Source organism: Protopterus annectens, chromosome 8.part0 (genome assembly GCF_019279795.1).
Source record: "Protopterus annectens isolate FY-2018-M chromosome 8.part0, PAN1.0, whole genome shotgun sequence".
NCBI lineage: Eukaryota > Metazoa > Chordata > Ceratodontiformes > Protopteridae > Protopterus > Protopterus annectens.
The window spans coordinates 767,263,799-767,286,928 of NC_056741.1; the positions used below are offsets into that span (position 1 = coordinate 767,263,799).

A 23,130-nucleotide genomic window follows, 5' to 3' on the forward strand; every position below is an offset into this window, starting at 1 on the left:
TAGTGAGCTACTGTATCAAACACACTGACTCCACAGAGATAGCAAAGCTGCCAGTGGATAGGTTTGGCAAAGATTTCACTCCCCTTTCTCCTCCAAACCTATCACAAATCTTGCCCCAAGCCCCCCACCCTATATATCTGAAGAACAGGTCATCAAAGCTTTGCCAAAGCAAAAAAACACAGCCTCTGTGGGACCAGACGGCATCCCAGGTTGTCTTCTAAATGCCTAAAACATGAATTAGCATTACCATTAAGTACTCTTTTAAATCATAGTCTGACCACAAGCTTTGTTCCTGCAGAATGGAGAACAGCAACAGTTATTCCTCTCCACAAACGTTGCCTAGTAACAGACCTGGAGAATTGCAGACCCAAGCCTGACCAACCTCATCTGTAAGGCCTTAGAACGTATCATTATGGACCTCATAAACATAGACATAGGCGACCTCCAAACCATGGATCATACCCAATTCAGCTTCGTCAAGAGCAGATTCTGCCTGTTAAATCTGGTGGATTTTTTTCAAAAATTTGACCAGAGCCATTGATGAGGGCAAATCTGTGCACAAAGCATACATCAACTTGGCAAAGGCTTTCAACGCAATCCCACACTCAGACATTAGCCGATAAACTTAGCAAACTGAATGTAAACCCCTTCATTGTAAGATGGATTGCTAACTGACTAACAAACCAGAAAAAAAAACACTGTTAGAGTGGGTGACCCCACATCAACCAGCAGACCTGTTACCAGCAGGATGCCATAGGGTTCAGTGCTGGGCCCCCATACTGTTTGGTATATACTTCTCAGAAGTTCAGGTCAAAACTAAGGGGTTATGGCTGACCATATTTGCAGATGACTGCAAGCTGGGTGCAATTACTGAATGCCCAAATGATGTCAGTATACTCCAGGAGAGTCTTATGCAGACTAACGACTGGTGTCTTAGTCATGGTCTCAAACTGTATGCAAAGAAATGTATCATCATTCCCGTCAGCACAAGCAATGTCCCTTCGCACTATCAAATCAACAACAATACCCTAAGTACCCATGAAGTGGTAAGGTACTTGGGATCACAAGCTGACCACGACTTTAATTTTGACCACCATGTGTCTACTGTAGTAAGGAAGCCTTTCTACATAGCACACTTGATTAGTAAAGGTATTGCCTTGTGAGCAATAGAGGTCATAACCCCTTTATATTCGGCACTAATCCAGCCCATAACTGAGTATAATATCTCATTTGCCATGTACCGTACAATGCACCTGCAGCAATTGTTGAGACCTCAGAGGTTTCTAACAGAGAAGATCAAGGAACTTCAGAGCATGCCATACACAGACCGACTGAAGTCCCTGTCACTTTACTTTGTATCATATAGACCCATTCCAGGGACCTAAATATGGCCTGCAACTTAAATAGGACATGCTGGAGGGACAGATTTATCTCCCAGTGACTGTGACATCTTTGGAATAGGCTACCTATTTTGTGTGAAACAGAACACCTTTATGGCACTGTTCTAAAGGAACCTGGATGAGTGGATAGGGCACTGTAAATTCTTACTGAGAATAGCACCTGCAACCCTCCTGGACCTGGGCAGTCATTACTAAATGCAGTCTTGGATATTAACTAACATTTCTATGGTATTACATTGGGATGAAATGGCTAAGCTTGAAATGACCTCCGGGTCAGTAGCTTAGTAATCTCCTATGATTCTATGAGTATTGACATAAATCACTGGTCTGGAAGATTTTTTGACAATGGCTTCATGGGTTCAATTCCAGATTACATTTCTCATCATTTCTTAGTGCCAGATTATATGTGTATGATATCATTAATCACCCACATATCAGAATTTGCAAAAGTTATGATTTTCTATGGAGATATATTGTTTACTAGCCAAAAATGTATATCTGAAATGACATCCAAACACACTGCTGTCAAATATTTAGCCAACCTTCATCTGCTTGTCATAGTCCTGTTGTCTCTCCCCTAAAACTTTTCTGGTCTATATTACATAGACGAAAAATCAAAATCACGAATGCTCATATGAGCGAAAATGCAGATAATCAAAATCGGTATTGTAGGGGGCTGTGTCCCCCACCCCCACCCCCACTCCCACTAAAGATATATTCCAACTTCGTGATCGCACTACAGTGAGGAAAGGGCAAATTTTCCGATCTTCACTGTACTGCGATCTCACAATAGCGATTTCAATTACCTTCATTTCCGCTTATATGACCATTCAAGATTTTGATTCTTCATCGATCTAATAGGAACCCAAACTTTTCTCCCCTTATGTCACTCACTTCATGTAATGTTAATAATGACAACAGAACAAATACATGACCACTAATGTGCCATTAAAAAACACTTCTAGGTGCATGTTCATCTCTTCTTGTATTATTCCCATCACTCCAGCTCCTCTGTACCTGTGTGTCTATTAGGTTGATGGATGGTGTGTGCAGACTGACTTGACTGTGTTGATGGTTAATAAAAATATATAACCTTAATTCAGTAGTTTATCATTTCTTCTGCACTGTGCAATGTTTTAAAATCATCTATAGGATTCTGTTTTTGATATGTTCAGGTAATGATGGTTGAAATCTTCATCTAATGTGATGTGCAAAGTGTACATACATATGGTCGACCTGTGAATGGTTGATCGGGTATGGCTGAAAGGAGTGTGGCAACATCACAAAAATGCGATTGCAAGTGTTGAGAATCCCAAATTCCCGTACCCTTTTTGACCCATGTTAGCACTCGTTTTAGGGTGTAGAGTGGTCGGAAATGTTGAATTCAGTGTTTTTACAACATTCTGACCATTCAGCATTAAGGGATTCATGGAGAAAAGTCAAAAAAATGTATGGCTGAGCAATGTGCCTTCAACCATATGAATGTAAGCCGATGTGCAAATTGTTTGTGACAAAGTATAATGCACACACTTTTCAGGATATATGGCCATACATGACTAGCATATCTGCTGAGTCAGAAATAATCTTTTCAAAACATGTACCAACCATTGTCATTTCTAGAAAGATGTACACACATTAACTTGTGATTTGCAGTGAGGTCTATAACGCATCTAATAGTTGTACCACTGTATAGAGGGAGGCATCAATAATAAAAATTGTGTAAGATGCATACTTTACTGTAGTCATTTATTGTTTGTAACATTTGCAGTAATGATCACATTTGTTTAGGTGCCACTCTGACACCATCTGTAAAAAAAAAGTGAATGGGCTGGATTTGAACCCTGTGTTATGACCATGAGCTTACTGCTCTTACACCTGTTGTCACAGGGAAAGCTAGGCACCAGGTGTATTTTTTGCATTCAGTACCATCCATAGTGCTGACAGGCACACATTGCCACTAAGCCTGTTTGCATGAAGGAAAATGAAGCAATAGAAATAGTTATTTTTTCCATTTAAACAAAGAAAAGCATTTGCTCACCACTTACTTCAGCTCAAATGGGGAAGGCAATAGCAACAGTTCTTCTTGTCATAAAAGTTGTCCAATATAAAATAATGTATGTACAACATAGTATATGTCACCTATTTCTCACATAACATATTCCTAATAAATTCTCAAGTTCAAGTTGTATTCATGAACTGGGAATTTTGCATGCCTTAACACTTCGCTATCGTTCATGCAAATCTGTTCCTGATAGACGTGCTATGTAAGCATGTGGCTTACATGTATTACTATGGCTATTGCCTAGTTATCCTCTATGTCATCAAAAGGCATTCTTAAACACAACATAAGGGAAGGGGCTTGTTATTCACTAAAGACATACTACTCAGACTCGTGTACCCTGCAGCAATGCACTTGCAAATAATATCTCAGTAGTAAGCCCGATGACAACTGCACTACAGAAATAGAGTACAACTGCATTGTTACATTTGTTATGGATTTATACTGACACTAGCTATTGGTCATCACAGATCATAACACATTTATATTGTCTGAAAAATCTAGTACTGTGGATATCAACTCATCAGAATACACATACATCAACACTTGCATTCCTGCTGTTTCCTAAGTGTGTGTGTGTGTGTGTGTGTGTGTGTGTGTGTGTGTGTGTGTGTGTGTGTGTGTGTGTGTGTGTGTGTGTGTATGTGTGTGAGTATGTGTTATGTAGACATGTTGAGAAACAGACACATGTATGTGTTAGTTCTGCAACATGCATTCATAACAGCATATTTCACCTAGGTTAACAAGATGACGTTTAAAGTATGGGTATTTTTTCACATTGCAATCATAAAATCTGAAGTCCAGACTTTGCACACAACTCTCATAACAGTATATGTTATCTGCAACATTCTGGTGATGTCATCCTCTATAAAAGCCACTTTGATAATGAGAACATCAGACTTCTGCAATGGCGCAAATGTTAGGTTCTGTGTTCTGCAACTAGACTAATAAGTTAGGATGGGGTTCGAGTTGAACAACAGTCAAGGGGTGTGTGTGTGTGTGTGTGTGTGTGTGTGTGTGTTTGTGTGTGTGTGTGTGTGTGTGTGTGTGTGTGTCTGTGTCTGTGTGTGTGTGTGTGTGTGTGTGTGTGTGCCCGCGAGTAGTGAGAAGAGCATAAGTCTATGTCCTGGTGTCATTGCTCAAGTCACATTGACAGCAAATTTTTACAGTGGTACATGACTATACAGCAATTTCATACAGCCATCCCAACATACACTGATGATGTCACCTGCTATAAAGCATTCTCTGACAATACAGAAGCCAGGCTTATGCTGTGGTGCCAGCATTAAGGACTGAATTCTCTAGCTTGTGTAACTAGGTATGTAGGAGTTCTAATCTCAATGCAGGTGAAATGTATGCATTCAGTTATCTCTCATTCTGGAGACCATTTTAGAGCAGCATGTCAGACAATTTTACCAGCATTTTCTTCTTACCTGACACTGATGATGTCATCTGTTGTAGGTTCATATGTGATTAGGCTAATGACCACAAGGGCCTTTTTAAGCCTAGCCATGCATCCCAAATCTCTGACAAGTTCTGATACCCTTGGTAAGTGTAAGTATGGGCCTGGGAGATGAACCATTTACAGGTTACCTGTTTGCAACAGAGACATAAGTGCCAAACCATGCATGAATTTCCAGTTTCCCATCCAATTGTCCAAGTTGCACTTGAATTGGATTAGGGAGGAACTCTGCTTCATATGGATGGGGAGCCTGTTCCATAGACAGGGTAGTCTCTTGGATACATACCTATCTCTCCAGCAGGTTCTGTTTATATAACAGGCAAGATTTAAGTATTTAGAATGGGTAATTCTGGTACTGTTAGTTTTGTGGATATGCAGGAGGTCCATCAGAGTGGGGTCTGACAATACCCTGTATGTCAGGCATAGATCTCCCCTCAAAAGCCTGTAGGAGACAGAATACAGGGATAGGGCCTTGAGGTGGTCTGCATAAGGCATATTACTTGCATCCTGTATTCTTTTAGTGAGGAACCTCTGTGGATGTTCCAGTTGTTGGATATGCCTGGATAGGTACATACCAAAGGGGGCATTGTACTCAGTGATAGGTCTGATGAATGCCGAATACAGTAGAACAATGACTTCCTTGGACTTAGATGCCATACCTTTGTTTATAAGTTGCACAGCATAGAATGATTTCCTCACCACTGTAGACATATGATGATGATGAAAGGCTAATTTACTATCTATGTTGTGACCCTAAGTCCCTGACTACTGGGTCAACTCTAAAGGGTGTGTTGTCAATATGATAGTTACCAGGGATGGATGATTTCCCAAAGGATGATATTATGCATTTCTTGGCATTTAGTTTTAGTCCATGACTTTGACACCAGTTGTTTGCCTGTGTCAGCCCCTCCCGGAGGACTTTTGTGTCAGTGTGAGATTCAATGACAGCTCCTAATTTGCAATCATCTGCAAATATAGTCATCCAGAGACCACTGACATTGGCCTTGACTTCTGAGAAGTAAATGCCAAAAAGGAGCAGTCCAAGGACTGATTCCTGAGGGACTCCACTTATGACTGGCCTCTTTGTAGAGATGGATTCCCCAATTCTAACTTCCTGGGTCCTGTCTGTGAGTCAGTTGGCTATCCACCAGGTGACATATGAATTTGTACCTAACCTCTTGAATTTGTCAACAATGCCCGAGTGGGGTATTGTGTCAAATGCCTTGGCCAGGTCAAGGTCGGAAGTCTGAACGATTTTGCCCTCATCCATTGCTTTGGTGACCTTCTCAAAGAAGTCCACCAGGTTGCGTAGGCATGCTCTCCCCTTGACAAAACCAAACTGGGTTGGGTCCAGTGTCTGGAGGTTTACTATATCTCTATTGATCATCTCCATGATAATTCCTTCCCATGGCTTTACACATAAAACTAGTGAGACTTGTCAGTCTGTAGTTTCCTGGGTCTGTAGATGGCCAACCTTTGTGCAAAAGAATGACTGTTGCCTTTCTCCATTCATGAAACATGAAGCCTGTTTTAAGGCTACAGTTAAATAGTAATTCCAGAGGCCCTGATAGGTTATGTTTCATGCTCTTTAGAAGGCACCCTGGAATATTGTCTGGGCCCATTGATGCAGTGTTCCTGGTGTTAGAGAGAGCATTAAAGACCTGTTCCCTAGTAATAGTACGGGGAGTTACATTTGATGATATTTCCTGAAGGAAGGTTGAGGGGAAGAGAGGAGTAAAGTTGGAGCTGAATTTATCAGTCAGGAGGTTTTCTATATATTCTGGCTCAGTATAGGTGGCTCCATTTACAATGAGCTCTACACACAGTTGTGTATTGCCTTTGAGGTTGTGGACAAAGCTAAAGAATGCTTCGTGGTTGTCCTTGGCCTGCGAGGCCAAACTTACCTCAAAATAAAAGTCTAATTTATGGTCTGTGTTCAGACAATAAAGTCTTCTCTGACAATATGAAAGGTACACTTGTGCTGTGGTGCTTGCACTAAGTACTTTGTTTTTTAGCTTTTGTAACTAAGTATGTAGGTCTTCTAATCTCACTGCAATCAATGTGTGTGTGTGTGTGTGTGTGTGTGTGTGTGTGTGTGTGTGTGTGTGTGTGTGTGTGTGTGTGAGTGTGTGTGTGTGTGTTTGTGTGTGTGTATGTGTGTGTGTGTGTGTGTGTGTTTGCTCAGTTAAATGTCATTCTGGAGACTTATTATCTGAAGTAAAGTCTTCTCTGACAGTGTGAAAGTTAGACTTGTACCATGGTGCTAGCGTTAAGTACTGTGTGTGTGTTCTCTAGCTTGTTCAACTAGGGTTTTAATCTCGCTGCAGTCAACATGTGTATGTGTGTGTGTGTGTGTGTGTGTGTGTGTGTGTGTGTGTGTGTGTGTGTGTGTGTGTGTGTGTGTGTGTGTGTGTGTGTGTGTGTTCAGTTAGCTGTCATTCTGGAGACCATTTTAGAGCAGCATGTGGGATGGTACTACCAACCTCTTCTTCTTCTCAGCATACTGTGATGTTTTCATCCTATATAAAGTGCATTGCAACAATGTAAAGTCAGACATCTGTGGTGATGCTACTGTTGCTTTCTATGGAATCCATTTTGTACACCTACACAAGCCTAAGGTTCAAACCTGACCTCATTCAACTACTGTGTTTGTGGTTGGTGGTAGATTACTATCAGTATGTGATCTTTTGTATCTTTTTTTCATTTGTATCCCACTCAGGAAAACCTTAACATAGCCCCATGAATCCAACATTCCCTTTTTTCCTCTGCCAACATAACATCCTTTCTGCAGAACACTGGAGGATGTTATTATCTGAAAGATGCATGCACACATCGCGAAGCACAGCCCTTCCATGACCCTCTTCAAGTCATCTGCAGATTATTCGATGTGTGATTGCTAATTCTGTCATGGAGTGGTGTACACATCACATATGGATAGAGGCAGTATGTAATAAAATCAAACACATACACACATATGCAATTACCCCTAATATCCTGCATCATATAGATATATTGATTTCGGTTTAAAGGCTATAATAACAGCTATGATTTTATGTGATGCTGGCTGTTAGTCTAGTAATGTTGTATGACCCTGTTAAGATTACTCATGTCAATGTTGCTGTCATCCATATGTCCTGTGTTGAGGAGTGGATGTACCATAGCTCTACAACAGTGTATTCCAATCTGATATTTCACATACTATATTGATGGTCACTCCTGCCATTTGATTACATGTTCCTTGCATAACAGCTGTAGTAATATGCCTCCAGAGGACTGTTGCCATGGGATGATCCTATGCATATTGCTGCCTTTATAAAGCATGTGTTCTTGTAGTGGACTATATTAACATCCTACACATTTCTCATTTAACCACCACAGTGACACTTGCAGTATGGCACATGTGTGCACGTGTATACCTACCATCACGAAATGCTATGCGACATACATCAGTATTGCATCATACTGATTACATGGACACATATGTGTTGTTTCATCCATGTTTTGTAATGCTGGGATATACACAAACATATAACCAGTTCAGTTTCACTAGCAACTGTGGTGAATTCATTGTATGCCAAACTATGTTGCTATTCACAAGGATTATTCAGGTGTCACCCAGCAGCATCGTGTGACTGCCAGCATTTATGTCATTAACTGCTCTGTATGCATCACATCCACCTTATTTGTAATGCACCTCTATATAGTACCTGAACCCTCACACACACCTTTCCAATGATAAACATATAGCATACGACATGCAAGTGACATAATGATGTGAAATAGGTATAATGTATGAATGTGTTAAGAGTTTCAGTGTGTGTTCTGTGATGCATACCCAAGGTTGTATTTGGAGATGTTCTCACAAATCTTTTTCTAAGTACAAAATCTTATGGGGAATACACAGCTATGTGCACAGATGGCTGTGGATGGAAGCACCAATACTCAAATCTAGGCAATAGACAACCTGCTAACTGACAGATTTGGACCCAACCTTAACCACCTATTCCCAGTGTTCATTACCCAAAGTATACATCAAATATTGCTCAGCATATTTATTCAAGAAAGCAGCTCATCCGTCCACTCTGCAAGTCTTAAAACACAGCCTCAGTGAGACCTGACAACATCCTGGTTTGCCTTATCAATAAATGTAAACATGACCTAGCAGACAGTTGGATCCCTACTTAACCACAGTCACCAAACAGACTATTTTCTGGCAGAATGGTGGACAGCAACAGTTATCTGTCTGAACAAGGGGGACAATCACCTGACACAGGGAATTATCAATTATAAACCCATAAGCTTGACTAGACTCATCTGTAAGCCAATGGCAAGAATCATCATAGACCTTACTTGTATCTACAAGAGCAATGATAATCTCCTGACTGTGTAACAAACCCATTTTTGATATGTTAAGGCTAAACCATGTCTGTTAAATCTGGTAGACTTCTTCGAGAAGGTCACCAAGGCCATGGATGAGGGGAAAGAATGTGCATCTCACATAACATGACCTGGCCAAGGCATTGAACACAATTCCACACTCAGACATTACAAAGAAACTGTCCCAACTGGCTGTAAAACACTAAGTCACCAAGTGGATAGCCCAGTAGATCACCACCAGACACACACTGGAAAAGTGTTTGAATTCACCTCTAGCCAGAGACCAATGCAAATGCATTACCGCAGAGTTCTGTACTAGGCCATTTCCTGTTTGGTATTTAATTTACAGAAATCAAGACAAACTTAGATAGCCTTTGTACAACAAACTCTGTGGATGACTGCAAAGTGTGGAAAATCGTTGAATCAGTAAAGGTATTGATATACTGCAGAAAGTATTAACACACACAAATGAATGGTGCCAGAGCCAGGGTGACACACTTAATGTCCAAAAAAACCCAACATTAATTTCTTTTGTAAATCAAATACTCAACCTAATTACAATATAGACAGCACACCCCAATGAGTGCACAGAGTGGTATGTGACCTGGGTACTCAGGGAGATAGTAATTGTAAGTTTGACTACCATGTGTCCACAGTGTTGACCAATCCCTTCTATGAGGCACAACTCATAAGTATGGGCATGGCATCCAGCTCAAAGGCCATTATAATTCTATTCTACTCGGCCCTCATCACAACAATAATTGAGAGCAATGGACCCTTTTGCATGTAACTCACCACGCTTGTGCAACAGCTGGAGCAACACCAGAAATTTTGCACAAGAAAGATACACAGTGTACTAGAAAAGTCCTACATGGAAAGACTGAAACTATTATCACTGTATATTTTCTCCTACAGGCTAATAAGGGCCAATTTTTGTCTGGCCTATAGGGGCAGTCTCCAATCCATCCCTTTTGGAGATATTAAACATTGGTAAAGCAAAATGTATGAGGGTCACTCATTCAAGGGATGATAACCTAGACTGTGACATAAATCATGTTGGAGACATAGAAACGTGTCACAGACACTACCCTTTCTCTGGAGAAAGCATCCAATTCATGTAAAGCAAAGGCCTTTCCTGACCATATTGAAGTGCAACCTACATCAGTGGTTGGTTAATGTTCATTGCAATCCTCATGTTGCACCCATGTCCCTCATGGATAGAAGCAGTTGGTCTTAGATAACATGACATAGGCTCATTACTGTATGAACTTTGCTCACATAGACATTTAAAATTGTGAGACGCATGGTAAATATGGCTAGGCTTTTATATGTCATCTTAGAACATTAGCCTAGTACTCAGCTATGAACCTATGAACCTATGAACTCCAATTGTATCCTAGGTACAACTATAGTGTGACTGTACAGTGTCACAGACATTACAGTGCATTACATCAGTATTACCAGTTGATAGATTGTATGAACACATATGTATGCATGTCAGGATTTCATGCCAGTATAACATTTTCACTGGCAATGGGGGATGGTGATTGTGTGGCACACGTCTTTAGGTTTTATGTACTTATAAGTGTGCTCCATGCATTATTTGGAATGTGAACAAACTATCACTGTGACAGGTTCCTTGCTCATTGACACTACACTTTGCACTGCTGTAGTTTCTGTGCACATGAACATAGGTGATGCATTGCCATCAGTCTCACATACTACTGTACCATTCATTATAACACACCAGTTATTATTTCAAGCATCTATTGCAGATGCTTAAGACAATTTATCCATTGCTGTTAAATGGGGCAGATGCACACAATACACAGCTGTGTGTAGGGAACACACGCATAATAGTGTGTTGCTTGTAAGTGGTGTTATCCTTATGGCTGATATTTATGGCAGCCAGGGATTCTTTAGTCAAGTGTATTAAATTTGGTGCAGTGAGCTTCCACACATCTTGATGGCCATACAGAACTACTCATTGGTATGCATACCTGTTAGGAATTGACAGTGTAGACTTTACTTCAATGTGTTGTACAATATGAATATGTGATACTAGATCATTGACAACACTGATGGCATGGGTTCCAATGTTGCATCTGTGGCTTGTGGGTTATGTATCATGCCAACCTATCAAATGGCCCGGATTGCCCTTGAATTTAATTCCAGGATTAAAACTGTCACACTTAACCCCTCCAAAGATAGTTTATGTTTGGAAAAGGTGTGGTGAATTCCTCTTATAGAATACTGACAATCATATCTGCACACATCTGTTCCTGCAGAACATGTATAATAACTTAAACTCACATATTCTGGCAATATCACATTAATGTTGTTAATATTTTAAATTGTTTCTGATTGGGCCTGCTTCTGACAGCAGTTGTCCATAAGTCTGGTGAATGTCTCCATGATTGATTGTGAGGTATGCTGATATTCCAGTCATATTCAAGCAAGTCATTGTGAAGACCTTCACAACATACACATACTGCCTATTCTATAGACCACCTTGCTAAGTGTCCTCTCCAGTGAGCATTTCACTGATGTTTAAATCACAACTATTCATCTGTATTGACATGTAACTTTGTGTGACAGTCACATATATACACTATCATGTCTGGCAATATACATATACTCTCACAGGAGATATAATAAGCAGTACTGTGCTATCTACATATGTGCTTCATGTTATGCTACTGACTTGTCTTGGAAGTGCACATCCTGTCTTTGGGTACTTTGCCATATTTTGCATGCTTCTTCTTTCTACATTCCTATCATTCATGTCTGTGGCCATTTTAATCAGCACACTTTCCCTGCCTAGTGTATTTATGTTGCATTGTATTTGCCCTTTTTGATCACCTCAACTTTTAATATTTCAGTCTGCAAAAACTTGTAGTGTACCTTGCAGTGAGTACACTTTTTTATAATATATTCATACTGAGGCAAATTTGTATCCATCTTCTTTCTGTGTTCGTGCTGCTCTGTGCAGTTTCCTGGCTGGCAACACTGTTGTTTGCCATGAAATGGTGCTTGTATTCATGTAAGTGCAATGTGTGGTGAGCATAAGCAATTAGCACTGCTGTTCATCATGCAAACACATACATTTTGTGTAGGCTTCACATGAAGCCTACATGGAATTTATTGACTCCCTGGATTTTGGATAACCTTTCAGAGTAAATAGACAGTACTAGCATTGTGGTAGGGCTGTTCTTAAATTCAGATAAATGTCCACAAAATGTGCACATAGTGTACACTTTGAGATAACCTTTATGAATTCAGCCTGAAGTCTGAAACTCAAATGTGTATCATTGTTTAGTGACTTGATTTCTTAATGATTTCCCAGAAACCTACAAGATTTTATGAGGAACAGATCAAAATATGAGGCAAACATCTTTGACATTATTCAAAATTCTTGGGAGTTGAGAGGTATGTTCCCACAGCTTGGAAATGACTCCTGCACAAAGACAAGAATGCCACACAGTAAAAAAAAATGTTTTCTACAGATATTCACTGAATGTAAGTTTTGATGCTCACTGTGATGTAAATGTGTCTGCCTCTAGAGCCATTTCTGAAATGGTCCATGGATAAATCTACCAACACATTTAACAAGCTATTAAATATCTGTGTGAGAAATTTAAACTGCCACCAGCAGCAAATATTAGATATGAAACCTGTAAGCATAGTAAGAAGGTGTATGTGTGAAAGCTTTCCTTTTCAACTCTGCGAACTGTGGTGTCATGTGGCAATGAATAAGCAAGGTGAAGGCAGGGTGCAGGTTTGGGGCATGGATTGATGTTATGCAGCATTAGAATTGCTTAGGCAGTGAAGTGATTTGCTGTAGCAAAAACATTTAGAGAATGAGAAGAAACTGGATGCATGCATTTGTTTGTATGGATAGTGTTTGTCATTTCCAAAGAAAAATGGTCACATGAAGTGACTGTGGAAGAAACATAGCACCCACATACTGCAGGGAACTGAACAGAGCTTTAAATATGAAGGTAAGGTGCTAGTAGCTTAGAAGTATTAGCACAATGTATTTATTGTACAAACAGAATAATACATAAACTATTCTTTTTAACAGAACATATTCTTAATATTATGATTATTTTCCCTGCAGCTTTTCCTAGTGATCCAGTGATAACGTTGAAGAATGCTACTTTATCTAATAGGACAACCACCATCATATGTGAAGTTGCCAGTGTCTACCCCTGTGAGCGAATGACTATAACACTGACTAAAGATGGAAAAGATCTCGACCTCACATCTTGTAGTGATTCTGTAGATAATAAACCAGTAACAATGAGTTCTAAATATGACATTGTACTAACTTCTGAAGACGATAAAAAAAATATCACCTGTGTGGCCTCCTTCAATTTACAGGATAAAAATCGAGGTAGAATAGAAAAAATATCTACACTGACTCTGGAACTCTATGGTAAGTATATACCTGATAAATGTATTTTTCCTGTTATAGGTGTCTTTTCTTAAGACAAAGATGTGATATCAGACTTCACAAAAGGATTTCAGAAACCTGTCTCTCTCTTCATTAGAGTTATTTGCAAAAAGAAAAAAAAGAAAGAAAAACTTGGAATCTGTTCATGTTTTGATTTTTCATTCATACTAAAATACCTGCTCTGTCCACTTCACACACACACACACACACACACACACACACACACACACACACACACACACACACACACACACACACACACACACACAAAAACTATGGGCAGTTTGAAGGCTCACCAATTCACCTAAACATGTCTTTGAAATGTGGGAGAAAACTGGGCCATATGACAATATTATGGCAGATGTAAAAATTCCACACAGAAGTTCTCCCAGCTGGAACCAAACCAAAGGAATAAGACTGATGAAGTAGGAATGTTAACTGTTGTATTAATTTACTGTACAAATGTAATAATACAGTAATTAAAAAATTCCCATGTAATAAAATAATAGCAGGAATAACCTGATGGTAGCAATGAATTCAGCAATACTAATATACCCAGCTAATTACTACTAACAGCATTAACCTATCCCAATATACCCAGCTAACCCCTGCTGACAGAAGTAACCTGCCCCAAATTACTTGCTTTGACTAACAACACTAGTTACCATTAATGATAGCAGTTATTAAAATACTCTGCTGCTTCTACTGTTAACAGCTGCAATCCTCAATAACTTTTTATACTCGAGCATTCTTTCACAGCTGGTGACCTTTCTAATTACTGGATGTCTCCCTAGTCCCTCTTTCATTATAATTAACTCAGTTCTACAGTGACCACTTCCTTTCTTTATCTGTTTGCCCCTCGAGTATTTCTTAAGACCATGCACATATTAACATTGTTATATTGCTCTCTACTTCCAAGTTATAACCCGTTAAAATACAGCACATTAGATAAAAAGGAGATGTAAACACTGTTGTGTTACTTCCTTTTTTATATTTCTTTCTTTCTTTATTGCATTTGTTTACCAGGATAGTTTGACTGGGCAGAAAGCTACCCCTTTTCAGTGGTGGACTGAGGAGAAAAGCTCTAGAAAAATTCCAGAATTACATAAAATCATAGTAAACAGATACACATCTAATAAATAAATATACAAAATTTAAACAGAGGTATCATTAATTATAGGTTCATCAGTAAGTAGTAGGCTGGCTACCCTTACAGGCCATTTTAAGCCTAACCAGTTTCTCTTTTCATGCTTGATATAACCTATTCCATTTGGTTATAGATTGGTCTTAACCATCCCATGGTAGATAATTATATAATTATCCCTAATGAGAATAACTGGGATCAGACCATAGATAATCTGAGGGAACCTATGAATGCATTAATTAACAGCTTCATGTAAAGAGCTATGAAACTTTTTCCAGGAAGAAAAACACCAAAAAATAGAGAAATGCATAAAGAACATAGTAAAGAGAGGTACACAAGTAGTCAACAAAGGTATACAAGTAATCACCAAATATACATTTAAACAGCATATCATTAATTAATAACACCATCATGTAAAGAGCCATAAAACATATTTGGAAATGAACTTGATAGAAAGAGAAATAAAGAAAAACAGGATTAGTATTAAGAGGTGAGACTGAATCTTTTAGGATGGGTAGGAAGAAGAAGAGGGTAAGGTAGAAGACAAGGAGATTTTGGATCAATAACTAAGGGTAAAATGCCTGGAAGGAAAATGAGAAAGAAAGGGGCAGGATATGTATATATCCAGGTTATCTTTTAGGTAGTTTCATGTTTGTGCATCATAAGAGTTGATGTTTACTGTGTTTCTTAGAATGAGAGGAAGGGAAAGGGAGTTCCAAAAATTGGACAGGAACCACAAAATAAAGTTCAAAACTGCTAAAAAACAGAAAGGAAAGTGCCCGCAGTGAACTTTAACACATTTTATTCAATCATTTAGTGCTTTTGTCCCTCTTTTGATGGACTTCTTCAAAAGAGGGATGAAACTTCTGAATGATTCAATAAAGTGTGTTAAAATTTGCAGCAGGTGCTTTCTTTTGTGCTTTTTTTAGAAATTTTGGACAGGAAAGAGGAGTACAACAAGTCACCAGCTGAGGTTTAGCTTTTGTAACAGTTAAGAACATTTTGTCAGTGGATATTAGCTGCCCACTTGGATTATTAAGTTGAGGAATATTTCTCAAACTAGGGCTTTCATCTGGATATCAGATGAGTTTATAAGAAGTCACTAGTTGGGAAAGTGTAAGGTAATACTGCAAAAACAGAAACTCAGCAACACAACAACAAAACCAAAGGTTGTTACTAGGATAACAACTACTAGGGCCTTTACAAGCCTAGCTGCATACCCCAATCTATTTGGCTTCCAAGTATCATATGGGGAGAGCCATGTTAGTAGGCAGATAGCTAAGGATTGTAAGGGGGGGGTGTTAGGATAATACTTTTCGTATTGACACCCTCTGTCCATAAGGGAGATGGGAGAGGCAGACAGGGGGTAAATTTATGATTTTCTGTCAAGGTTTTGTTTGAATAGGGTCAGGTATGAAGTCTGTTTTAGACGGATGGGGAGTCTATTCCATAGTGCAGGGATCCTTGGGGACACATATCTGTCTCTCCAGCATGTTTTGTTTATGTCACAAGCAAATTTCAGATTCCTGGATCTAGTGTTTCTGGTGTTGTTTAATTTGTGCATGTGCAAAAGATTCATCAGGGCTGGGTCTGAGGAAGCCTTGTAATCCAAGCAAATATCCCCTCTCAGCAGCCTACAAGAGACTAAATGCAGAGACAGAGCTTTTAGGTGATTATTGTTCATGCACTGAATTCTCATGGTGGGAAACCTTAGTGGGTGTTCCACCTGTTGTAAGTGTCTGGTTAGATAAATGCTAAAGGGGGCAACATGTTCAATGGTGGGTCTGATATGGGCCGAGTAAGTTGGGTGATATAGAATAATTTTCTTATTATATTAGCTGCATGTTGGTCAAAGGCCAGATTGCTGTTTATGCATTTTCCCAGATCCCTTACTTCTGGGTTGACTCTTGCTGTAGTTTTATTGGTGGAACAATTAACTTGCGTTAACATGCATTTTTTAGCACTGGGATTTAGGCCATGCTTTGGCACCAGAAATTTGTCTGTGTTAAACCCACTTGCAAGATATTTTTGTCTTGGAGGAACGTACAATACCTCCCAATTGATAGTCATTTGTGAACTTGATGAGCCAGAGGCCTTTAACATTAACCTTGACTTCTGAAAAGTAGATGCCAAATGTGGGCCCAGCATGGAGCCCTGGAGTATTACAGTGGTGACTGGTCTCTTGGTGTTGGTGGTCTCACCGATCTTGACTTCTTGAGTCCAGTTTGTGAGCCAGCTGGCCAGCTGGAAATACAGTGAGTTATGTAAGGATTTACTCTAAGATCAGAGAGCTTGTCAACAATGCCTGAGTAAGGTATTGTATCAATGTCATAACCAGGTCAAGATACGCAGTATGCATTGTTTTGACCTCATCCATTGCCTTGGTGACCTTCTCAAAGAAGTCTACCAGCTTAAGTAGGCATGCCTTTCCCTCAACAAAGCCAAATTGGAATGGGTCCAGAGTCTATAGGTTGCCAACATCCTCGTTTACCATTTCCTTAATAATTCTTTCCATGGCTTTGCATATTAGGCTTGTTAGACTGAAGGGTCTGTAGTTCTCTGGGTTGGTTGATGGTCCACCCTTGTGGAGAGGAATGACAGTTGTGATAATCCATTCACTGGGAACATAGCCTGTTTCAAGGTTGCAGTTGAAGAATGCCTCAAGTAGTCCTGATAGGTCATGTTTCAGACTGTTCAGGAGGCAACTGGAGATGCTGTTAGGAGCCATATAGGGGGTATTCTTGGCTTTAGTAAGTGCTGCTAGCACCTGGTACCTGCTGATAGCTTGGGGAAGCATGTTGGAGGAGATTTCACCTGTTGGAGCTGGAGAGAGTGGAGGGTGAAGTTTGAGTTGAATTTATTGGATCTATGTCAGATTTTCAAATGGCCACATTGTCAAAGTATCGTCTCGTTTACAATGCAGGCCATTAAAACATTCTGACTGAGATCATGTTAAGATGGGGATCAGAAATTTGCTCTTTCCCCCACTGTAGTGCAAACTTGGATTTTTTATATAATTAGTGTGTGTGTGTGTGTGTGTGTGTGTGTGTGTGTGTGGGTTGACGGCCTGCATTGTCAATGAAATGAAGTTCAACAATTTGACCATTTGATGATATGATATAGACACAAATTTATCAGCCAGCAGAGTTGCTATGTCACCATGATCAGTATAGGTGGTGCTTTTTACCACCAGCTCAGCACATGGTTGTGTGGTACCTCTAAGGTTCCACAAGGAGCTGAAGAAGGCCTTTCGATTATCCTTAGCCTGCGAGGCTGTCCTGATATCTTAGCTGGCCTTGTTGGACTTAATTAGGCCTCTTAGTTTCTTGTTTAGTTGTATAAGAGAGCACCTGTCTTTAAGGGAGTTGCTTTTCCTGATTTTGGCCATGACTTTTCTTCTTGTATTGTATACCTTGTTTAGGTGAGGATTGCACCAGTTCAAGTTGTTTTTAATTTTTGTTTTGGGTTTATTTCTGGTAGGTATTGTAGGCTCTATGTAGCCAATTACATGTTTGTAAAGTGACTCTGTCAATAATTCTGCATAGGCTGTGGTCTTGGGTTTGGAGGGAGCCTTGAGTTTTGACAAACTGTCACTTAATAGGATGCAGTCTGCCTTTGAATAGTTCCTAACCTTTACTGGTTTAGTTGGATTTTCTGGGTTGATTTTTACTTCAGAAAAGACAGCTTTGTGATCTGACCTCACTAGTGAGGACGTGACATGGGCATGGTGGTGAGGTACAACACTCTCCTCTGCTGGTGAGTACCAGATCCAGTATTCTTGATTCTCTTGCTGGATTGTCCTCTGGAGTGTTCTTGTTCATAAAGTGCAGGAATTTTTGTGCCTGTGAGTTTGAGGCAGTGTACATTTCCCAGTGTATAGAGGCAATGTTAAAATCACCCATGAATAGGGTGTTTGGTTGGATAGTGAGTGCCTCTAATACGTGTTGGTAAGAGTCGTGAGACACTAGGGGCACAGATTGTGACCTGTAGCTAACCATGATATGGTGAGCAACCTTACCTATGCTGACTTGCAAGTGAATGAGCCTCATGGTATCATCCTGTTTAACCAACCAGGAGGTCTGTTTGTTGCTAACATAGATCAAAACATCTCCACTCTTGTCCCACTCTGTGCTGTTGTTGGTCTAAATGTGTGGAAGACATTGTAGCCTTGCACTTCCAGAGTATTTTCTACAGCTTTAAGCCAAGACTCAGTCATGGCACAGATATCTAGACTCTCCAGAGTGAGGAGGGCTTGAAGGGTGTGGAGATTTTTGTTTAGAATATGAGCATTGAGCAGTATCATTTTAAGGTTACTTGTAGACTTTTTCACTATGTTGGTAGTTTTGTCCTTTTAAGAACTGCCTAAAAAGGCTCTAAGAGGGTGGATAAAGTTTTAGCCAATATCCAAAGGCTTAAGTGGGACAGGTGCAACCCATCCTTAGCCAAGCAAAGTGGTCTTTTGACCATGTTCTCCCATGCTGACAGATATTGTTTCCCCCTGGAGTTATACCAGACGTCAGTTATTAAAATCATTTTATGTACATACTGTGGCATCATCCTTATTGAAGGTAGAATGCTGCTCAGTGTTAAGGCTCATAACTGTGTGTGACGCATATTCTTTGAGATCCATTATGTTTCTTTTCATGTAGTCCAGTGAGGTACATTTCAGATCATTTACACCCACATGGACTGTGATATAATCATATTGGTAAATGGAGTGCAGTAACTTGAGTGCATGCATGATATGACAGATCTTGGCTCCAAACAGACAACTAACTGTTACCTTCTTGTCCAACCTGGTGAGTGGGGCATCTTTGTGTTGCACAAAAGAGTCTCCAAGGGCAAGTATTAGTTAGAGTATAAGCTTGAATTATGGGCTTTGCACTTGGGGACCATTAGGCTTGTGTAAGCACAAAATTATCATTTTGTGAAATCACTCCCCTTCAACTATTTCAATTTATTGGCCATTCTACTCTATTCCATAGTACCGGAATACAAAAGTGATCACCTCCTTTCAATATATCCTGCTGTTTTAAAAATAGTGACTCTCCACTAAAACTTAACTTTTTAGACAGGTAAAACTTAAGTTACCCACTTTCACATCTAACTTCTCTAGTGCACACTGCAGTGTTTAGGATAAACCATTTGTTTTCTTACCTTTAAGCATCCCTGTGACTAGCACTTGCTCTAATACCTGCTGGAAAGTACTAGGAAGCCTTAAACTGATACAAGCACTCAACTCTCCTTATTAATAAGGAGAAATTAATCATAGGCACTAAACAGCCTATAATTGCAAAGTACCTTACTAAGGTAAGGAAAACAGCTCCTGTACTTTTCAAAAGAAAGCACCAAACCAGGCATGTCCAAGGGTCAGCTTCTGTTGATTTCTCTTGTCCACCTGGTGAATCTGGACATACTGGGGCAATGCAGCAATTGCCTCATGTACACAGACAACCCTCTCCTACCACCCAACATTACAACCTGTGAGAGATGCACTTGCATAGCAAAACTGGAAGCAAAGCTCTCTCCACCCAAGATTGTGCTAGACAGTCAAGAGGAGAAGGTTAACACCCGCACTACACCTCAAGCAACACATAGCCCTTCTAAACTCACACCTCCAACACCCACACATAGCAGCACTAAATCTACATATGTGGAGGCCCTTAACTGTAACCTGCCCAAGCAACAAGGACCTCTGAAGCTGAAACGCAAACAAACACCAGTCAAAACCAAAGTGTCACATAGCTCACAACACCAGTGTGCCACCCAGCAACAGCCCCTAAGGCAAGACAACTTACCTAACACTTTAGTCATAGGTGACTCTATAGTCAGGCACACTGATGTCCTACTCACCAGGCTGAACAAGGAGAAAATTACAGTGAGCTGCCTGTCGGGTGCCAGGATCTGCCACATAACTCATGCACTCAAGTCACTCCACAACAAGTACAAATATGACTCTGTCATTGTCCATGTTGGAGTGAATGACTTGAGACGTACCTCCCTGGACTACATGAAAAGAGACATGGAAGAGCTCTCTGATCATGTGGCCCAGGCACGTATGAACCTAGCCCTGAGTAGCATCCTGCCTTCGCCCAGAATGATACCACAATATAAGGACAAAATGATTGACTTCAACAATTGGCTAAGCTTCTGGTGTCATTCAAAGGGGATCCAGTATCTGTCTGCCTGGGACGTCATGATCGAGAGACCACTATGCTTTGCCAGAGATGGTCTGCACATGTCACCCCTGGGATTCAGTTTACTGGCTAAGGCTCGTGCCACCCCTATAGTGCCTTTTTTAGGCAAAGTTCAAAGGACAAAACCACCACCGTAACAGGTACAAGCATGCAAAATCTGAAGGGTAATGCTACTCAATGCTATAAACTTAAACTTCAGAATGCACTCTCTCGAGGCACTCCTAAAAGTGGAGAACATCAATATCTGTGTAGTAACTGAGACCTGGTTCAAGGTTCCAGAGAGCACCCCTGCAATACCAGGCTAAAACTCTTAACACACTTTTCGGCCACCAAACCAGGATCGAAACACTAAAGGTGGAAGCGTGTCCGTATTCACCAAGGATATTCACACCACCAGTTTAGTTGCCCAACACAATGTGTCTGAAATTCTCCTAGTGCAATTAGCACTAGGTAAAACTGCAATCCAAATTGTAGCTTGCTACGGATCCCCTACCATGCCCCAAGATTCTCACTACACCTTTCTAAACATACTGGAAAATATTAATATACAACCAAACACCCTAATACTGGGTGATTTTAACTACCCTGCCATTAACTGGGAAAATACTCATGTACCAACACCTTTGCCCAACAATTCTTGGAATTCATAAATTCCAATGCCCTGGATCACCTAATCCATAGTCTCACCAGGGGCTCCAGTATCCTAGACCTGGTCATTACCAACATGGGAAGTCGATGCTCCACACCTATGGTCACCCCCTCATTGGTCAGATCAGGCCATAAGCTAATCACCCTTAACATCCACATCCCACCCCCACCCCCCAGTAAGGAAACCTCCATAAAAAAAACTTCTACAAAGCCAACTTTATGCTACTCAAGTCAGAAGTTACAAACTTCATGACACCCATGCAGACGGGAACTGAAAGTTTGATTGCTAAGTCCTACACTAAAGGCACTGTACGAGCACATCCACTCATGCATGAACCGTGCCATCCCAAATAGAACCAAGATGCTCTCCTCCAAAAAAAGGAAGCCAATCTGGTGGTCCCCCTGCCATAAACAAACTTTACAACAAAAGGAAGAAACTGTTGCAGAAAAGAGGAAAATCCAAGGATGCAAAAAACTTCCTTACCAGCCTCAGTAAGAAGCTGAGATCCCTCATAAAATCCTCCAAAGCTAGTTACGAAAATAAAATTGTCAAAGAGTCCAAAGACAACCTCAAGGCATTTTATAACTATGTCGAGAATCTAAATGACAATGCTCAGATCTGCTCTGAGCTACAACAGAATGGCATTAAATATACTGATCCCAACGATATTGCCAATATCCTGACAGATCGATTCAGTGCCAACTTCACCCCCCTCTCACCCCCTAAATGGCCCATCTCAATACCAGAAGATTGCCAAATTCTGGTAATAACAGCCACACAGGTAAGAAACGCACTCTCCAAAGCTAAGAATACAGCATCCATGGGACCAGATGACATCCTAGGTTGTGTACTACATGAACTACAAAATGAACTGGCACCTCACCTAAGTGTCATGTTTAATCATACCCTCACCTCAGGCTTCATGCCCACTGAGTGGCACAGAGCTACAGTTATCCCACTCCACAAGGGGGGATCTACCTTGGATCCCAGGAACTACTGCCCCATCAGTCTGACGAGCCTGATCTGCAAGCCCATGGAATGTATTATCATGGAACTTATAAATAAGACATTGGCAACCTTAAAACACTGGACACCACACAGTTTGGGTTTGTGAAGGGCCGATCTTGTCTCCTGAACCTGATTGACTTCTTCGAATCAGTCTCCAGAGCCGTGGATGAGGGTAAGGCAGTCCACACAGCCTATCTGGACCTCGCCAAGGCCTTTGACACCATCCCCCACTCTGGAATCACAGATAAACTTACTAAGCTGGGCATTAATCCCTATGTCACTTGATGAGTTGCCAGCTGGCTTACTGACAGAACCCACACTGTAAAAGTAGCTGACTCCAAATCCAGCTCCAGACAAGTGACAAGTGGAGTACCTCAG

The 23,130-nt window shown here is 40.5% G+C and overlaps 1 protein-coding gene across 3 annotated transcripts in view; it reads left to right on the plus strand.

Annotated features, from left to right (window-relative positions):
- LOC122809034 (vascular cell adhesion protein 1-like) overlaps positions 1-23,130 on the plus strand; it is a 318,139-nt gene that overhangs the window by 170,678 nt on the left and 124,331 nt on the right. For all 3 annotated transcript variants that reach the window (XM_044080238.1, XM_044080237.1, XM_044080239.1), the window contains one exon: positions 13,419-13,736. In XM_044080238.1, coding sequence (XP_043936173.1) covers positions 13,419-13,736 — 318 coding nt within the window. The remainder of the gene's footprint in view (positions 1-13,418; positions 13,737-23,130) is intronic.